The 6,999-nt window shown below is 32.5% G+C and overlaps 1 protein-coding gene across 2 annotated transcripts in view; it reads left to right on the plus strand.

Moving 5' to 3' along the window:
• Window positions 1-6,999, plus strand: part of LOC101577620 — an 84,506-nt gene that overhangs the window by 58,299 nt on the left and 19,208 nt on the right. For both annotated transcript variants that reach the window (XM_004638833.2, XM_023723793.1), the window contains exons 5-6: window positions 4,653-4,735; window positions 5,290-5,428. In XM_004638833.2, the coding sequence (XP_004638890.2) occupies window positions 4,653-4,735; window positions 5,290-5,428 (222 nt within the window). The remainder of the gene's footprint in view (window positions 1-4,652; window positions 4,736-5,289; window positions 5,429-6,999) is intronic.

The raw sequence follows: 6,999 nt of genomic DNA on the forward strand, positions 1-6,999 counted from the left end.
TGCTGGGGGATTGAACCGCGGTCCCTGATGCTTTTGCTAAGCTTGTTCTAAGTAGGTGCTTTAGACCACTGAGCCATCTCTCCAGCCCCTGTGTACCTGTTTTTATAGCAGCATAATTTGTGATAGCCAAATCTTGGAAAAAACCAAGATGCCCATCATCTGAGAAATGGATGAAAAAGATGTGGTATTTTTATACAATGGAGTATTACTCAGCTATAAAGAATGATACACTCGAAGCCTTTATATTTAAGTGGATGTCACTTGAAGATATCCTCATAAGTGAAATAAACCAGACTGACATGTGTAAATATTGTATAATGTCCCTAGTGTAAGAGCTCAGAAGGAGTAATAAAAATAGAAAGGTATAACACAATTGAAAGGACGCTGAGAACTTTAGGATTAGAAAACAAAGAAGAGGGAGGAGGAAATGCTAGGAAAAATGGCAAGTGCAAGGCCATACATTTATATGCACAAGATGGTTAAGGCAATGATACTGAGAGTCTTCAGTAGGTTTGTGAAACTAGCAGTTAATTTGTAGGATTCTCATCCTGACTAACTACATATGCTGATACCTGTGAACTAAGCAACTGCACTGAAGATAGCAATGTGTAATACTAGGGTAATTCTTGGAATGCCTGTCATTCTGGTATTCTAAATATGTACTGCTTTTCATGTCATAACAATTACTGCTGTACTGTCTCTCAAGTAAATGTTTGTTTAAAGAAAATGGTAATAAATGAAAACAAGAGACAAGAAAAATGTCCTAGCACTGTCATACTACAATGTTATATATGGTTAGATTTCTAAATTTCTGTGTAAAAATGTGTAACTGTATATTCCTATTTTTAATTTTTTTCTTCATATTCTGTAGGGACTTAAAGTTGAACATATCAACACTTGATGAAAAATACCTGTTCCATGTTATGCCTAAAATGTTTGATATTCATACAGATAGTGAGGTTAAGCTCAAGTGTGTATGTTGTAGGGTAATGATAATAAGCTTCTCTTCTGGAGGGCTAACAACTTGAGTTTGAAGAGCAAAAATTAGAGAAAAAGAAGGGCTGCAAGGATCGCCAACATTTTTTCACTAGCTTTTCATGGTCAGTGAGGACTTAGGACATAGGAGAACCTGACTGTAACATTATATAACTCAGTTGGGTCCCTAATTTTCTGATCAAGCAGATTATGGGGCCAAAGGGGAAAGTGATCAATGATGTAGAGCGTGCCTAAGGAGAGTTACATGGAGAGAAAACATCCTCTCAGGCTTTCACAGAGAGCAAATTGGTCAAGCAATGTCCGGGACTCATCCACATGGCTGACACTGCCATAGGATCTACAAACTGCAGTACAGGGTTTCAGGATAAATTCTGAGGGGATTTGATTGACCTTGACAGATACAAAAGTTCCATTTCTTGTTATATAGATCTTGCTTTATCTTGGTCTTAACCATTCAGCAGAAAAGTATAAAAACGCAGTATAAATAGTAAAGACATATTAATATGCTGAACTATAAAAGGCTCAAGTCAACAACTTCTGACATTGCCAGTCCTATGGATAACCCACTACTATTATGGACTACTGCACTATATTGGAATATTTTGCTGAATTTACGCACTTACAGTATTTAAATGACAATGGAATACCCTTCTCTGACAAAACAAAACAAAAAAAGGGGATATAAATGTAGGACCATTTTATATCTGTATATACAAAACAGGATAGAGATACAGATACTTTCTCTTAATTCAATGAATAGAAAGATTTATTCTAATAGTGTTTGTGGACAAGATATCATGTCTGTACCTTGTATAAGGAATAACCACTAAGACAACAGTATTCAATTTATTAATTATTGAAACTGTCCTAATAATCGGTTTTGAAACTGTCTCATTGCTTTTTGTTTCTCAGTAAAATCACTAAAAAAAGAAAAAAAAAAGAAATAGATACTGGATATATAAATATATTCTGTGTTATTCTCTACAAATATATGCAATTCTACAATTAAATAAAATTTACAATGTTCTATTTTAAAGAAGTTAAAAAAACAAAACTAAAGAAAAAAATGGAGGACCATTTTGCATCAGTGTATTCAAAATAGGATAGATATACAGCTGCTTTCTCTTAATTCAATGAAAAGAAAGATTTGTACTAACAGTGTTTGTTGACAGGATATCCTGTCTGCATCTCGTACTATGAATAACCATTAGGAAGACCACAATGTGCAATGTATTAATTATTGAAACTGTCCTACTAATCGATTTTGAAACTGTCTCTTTGCTCTTGGTTTCTCAATAAAATTAATAATAAAAATAATCATTGACCATGACTCATCTAGTTAGGTGACACTGACAAAATATTTACAACTTGCTGTATATGGTTTCAGGGTAAATCATGAGGGGATTTGACTGACCTTGTCATATTCAACAGTTACATTTTTAATTATATAGGTCCTACTTTAACTTGTTCTTAACCATGTAATAGAAAAGTATAACCACAAGATATAAAAAAATACCATATTAATATGCTGAGCTGTGAAAAGCTGAAGTCAACAACTTCTAACATTTGCCAGTTCTGCTGATAACCTAATAATACTATGGACTGTTGTACTATATTGGGTTATTCTGCTGAATTCAAGTACCTACCATCTTTAGACTGGCTTCAAGTTCCTTTAAAGACTTCTCCAAATACAGCTTCTCTAACTGCAGTGGAACACCCATCTCTGACAAAACCACACCAAAAAGAAGAATATTAGAAAAGGACCATTTTGTAGTGAAAACAAAAAATATGTATACAACACAGTTAGGATTAATACATAGCTACTTTCCCTTAGTTCAATGAGAAGAAAGGTTTGAACTAATATTGTTTAGACAAGATATGTCTTGACTTCTTGTCGTTTGTATGACTATTAAGACAACAATATGTAATTTATTAACTATTGTAACTGTCCTACTAATCTGTTTTGAAACTATTTCATTGCTATTTTATCTTTTTTTCTCATTATAATAAATAAAAGATAAAAAAGTAAAGGAACTTGAATTCACTTGGTAATGATTACTAATGATAAAATTTTGGCCAAGTTATAAATGATTTTATACATATAATGTGTAATACTGGAGGATTTTTACATGTATTCTATAAATGAAAAATATTTTATTCTAAAAGAAACACATTACCTAACACACATTTGTATAACTACCTAGTTTGATCAAGTTCTGATTTAAAATAGACCAATAATGGTGAATTGGGAGGTGCTCTCTTCATACTGAGATACCACTACTGCTTCCTATGGAATCCTCAAAATTGTTACAATGTTTTAGCTAACAAATCTATATTGAGAGGCCCCAAACCAATATTTGGATAGATCTTTTTCATCACAAAATATATACTACTCTTTCTTGCCTAATAGAGAATAGAGCAGGCACTAAAGAAGATGGGTATATCCTAAAAAGATAGGTAGCAGACAAAGAATGATCAGGGATTTTTGGTTCTATTCACTGTGACATCAGAAAGCAAGCATCAGACTATAGATAAAAGTGAAGAAATGTATTTCCACAGTCAGGATTTTTTTCTTTTGTCTTATCATTTTGCATTTTGTTTTAAAAAGATTTCAAAATCAAAGCAGTAAAAGAAAGCTCAAAAACAAAAGAAAGCTATTTAAACCATGGATGAGAAATATTTGGTCTGTCTTCTTATTCCTGCTTGTATCAATAGGTCTTTCCAAGTGAAACCTACCCTCTAACACTTATTATCAATCTAAGATTTCTAATGCCTGAAGAGTTTATAGGCATGAACTGAAACTTAGGAGTGGCTCATGATATTTATTTCACATATTATTTATTTTTGAAATCTGAGTTCAAAGGATAGTTTTATAGATCACATCAAATTTCCCAATGTTAAAACATCAAAGAAGCTATGTAAAATACAATTTTCAAATCTATCCATTAGTTACATCACAATGGTATATATCTGCCCATAACTACCTAGTATAGCTATAAGAATAGCCTATGTATAGACTTGGCTTTATTCTTGTATGGTTCGTGTCTCTGTAAAAATGCCAGTTTCTTGCTTTAATTACCACATTGCTACATTCTTTGCTCGTGTACGCGTTGTCATTTGATTCACATACATGAGTTTTACTCCAAATTTCTCAGCAGTATGCTATGGCTGTTTGATGCTAAAGCATTAAGTAACCTAAATTTTCTCTATTTTTCAATTTCAATTTTTTCTGGGGATATTTTTCACATATGACAGTGGAAATTGATTTATATTTAATTCTTTTGTTTGAAAGTGTTATTTATTAGAGTGTGGGTGAAATGTATCTTCCATTACACTTACCCTTTCTACATCTCCATACCTATATGGCTGATGGATTTCTAAATGATTGATAGATAGATAGATAGATAGATAGATAGATAGATAGATAGATAGATGGATAGATGATAGATTTGCAAAGTTATTTTAGGGGTTTATTTCTTTTAGTAATTGCCTTTATCATTTTGCAGGACTAGGCCTGAAAGCATCTCAGTATGTAGTTATTAGTATGTAGAATCCATATAGTACTTTTAAAAGGTGGATACTATGTATTGTATTTCAAATCTCCTCAAAATCGTGACTAACCTTCTTTTCTTTCCCCTAAAAAAATCTATGTAAAGTATCCTTGGAGCTCATCTAGGCAGGGGATCCTTCCTGGAAGTCCTGTATATGCATCATCACAGCTCTCTGGAAGAAATAACAAGTAAGCTATCTCTTCAAAGGGTAATTAGAACTTGTAAATACTATAAAAGTGAAACAGCCATCTCATTTGGAAGGAAATTTATTGGACAGTTTTAATGTATGTATTTATTTTTATTAAGAGGTAGATGTGCATAAAGAAAAAGGCATAGTCAGTCATAACAATGCTATAATTATGTTTTGTCATGACAAAAGAAAAAATTAGAAAAAATTTTACTAATGATAAAAATTAATCTGTAAAACTTTCTAAATTATACTTTTTCTTAATTTAAGGATGATAATAATTTCACAGAGAAAGAGCATAAGAAATATTCCCTAGCAAAACCTTAGTTTTAGTGAGAAACAAAATAAATAATAGTTCTTTCAGTATTATGAGGTTGTCATGATTTTATTATGTGTGCTATATAGATCTAATGTACCTTCAGGATGACTTCATTCACTTTCTACATCATATAGTCATATAATCACAACAATGTATGCCACCAAAATATACTTTATGAGTGTTTTATTTTTAAAAGGATCCTAAAATATTTACTGTTGATTTTTTATTTGAAATAGCTTGATGATTCATGAGACAAAGGAGAACAATCTTTACAACTATGTACCTCATAATTGGGACAGCTCTTGGGGAACAACTAAACCTGAAGTAAATTATGGGAACAAGTACTCTTCCACCGTGCAAATGAATCCATACTTTGTATGTATCATGCATTTCAATATTTATCTATGGTTTTATCACAATCATTCAAGCACAGGTAAAATAGTAAATACTAGAGCTTTATTATACCAAAATAATGACAGTCAATCCAAATAATGATTTGAGAATTTTGTGTTATATGACTCACTATCATTACTGTTTCATTTATAAAATACATTTAGGAAATATGAGCTAAATATATAGTTTACATAATAATTGTATATATTAATGTACATATAGGTATATATAATGTTTATGTATTCTATATACTGAAGTTTAGTACATAAAATAACTTTTTTAAATTTGTAATCTTTAGAAAGAAAATTTGTTTTTGCATTTTTTGTTTTTTGTTTTTGCTTTTTTTTGTATTTTAGGGAAGGGTCTACAGGGTGTTCAGGGTCTCACTATTAGATTGGACTCATAGTGATCCACCTGTTTACAGCCACCCAAGAGCTGGGATTACAGGCGTGGGCCACCACACCCAGTCTCAATCACCATCTCAGCACACCCAGGTGATGGGGCCTGGCACAGCAGGCCCAGGTATCGAACCCTTGGCTCCTATGCCTGCTTACAGGTGCTTTAATCCACTGAGCTATTTTGCTGGCCCTAGAAAGAAAATTTGAGAACAAAGAAAGACCTGTTAAATGCATGCTACTAATTAAGAGGTGAAATTGGCCTTCTGTTATAGTCATTAAATTGTCATACTTTACAACTGTTTGTGTAATCATACATTTTATTTTTATTTTTATTTATTTTTCTTTTCTTTTTGTGGTACCGGGAATTGAACTCAGGATCCTGTGCTTGCCAGGCAAGTGCTTATTCTACTGAGCTATCTCCCTGGCTCCCCTATAGTATATTTTAAATTTACAGTTTTTATTTATGTATTTCATTATTGTTCTGTGACAAAAAAGTTATATCTGTATACCAGAGCATACATACATCAACAGTAGATGTAACTCTTTATTACACCACTGCTAAAATATTTAACTTTTTATAGGAGACATAAACATGTAAGATGGCCACACCAAATAATATTATGGGTTTTTTCTTTAGATAATCTTAATTTTTAAATCAGTAATACTTCATTAAGGGGCTGGGGAGATGGCTCAGTAGAATAAGCACTTCCCTGGCAAGCACAAGGGCCTGAGTTCAATCACCGGTTCCAGCAAAAAAAATATAATACTTTATCAATTTCAGGGGTCAGGGAGATGGCTCAGTGGTATAAGCGCTTCACTGTTAATATACCAAAGATTTCATTGACCAATGCTGAATATTACCTAACTGCTGGTCGTTATAACATATTAACAATTAACACAAAGTGTGTAATGACTTTGCACAGGTATTTAAAAGAATCAAGAGAAAATCTCTCAGATGAATTGCCACCTGCAAGTTATCTTCATAAATTCTCATGAGAAATATAACAAAGTATTGTTAAAAAGGAACTAGCTAACAGTATTAAGATAAGTTTAAGGGGCCGGGGAGATGGCTCAGTGGAATAAGTTCTTCCCTGGCAAGCGCAAGGGCCTGAGTTCAATCCCCCTGTTCCACCAAAAAAAAAAAAAAAATCCATA

This window comes from Octodon degus, unplaced genomic scaffold (genome assembly GCF_000260255.1).
Source record: "Octodon degus isolate 3935 unplaced genomic scaffold, OctDeg1.0 scaffold00103, whole genome shotgun sequence".
NCBI lineage: Eukaryota > Metazoa > Chordata > Mammalia > Rodentia > Octodontidae > Octodon > Octodon degus.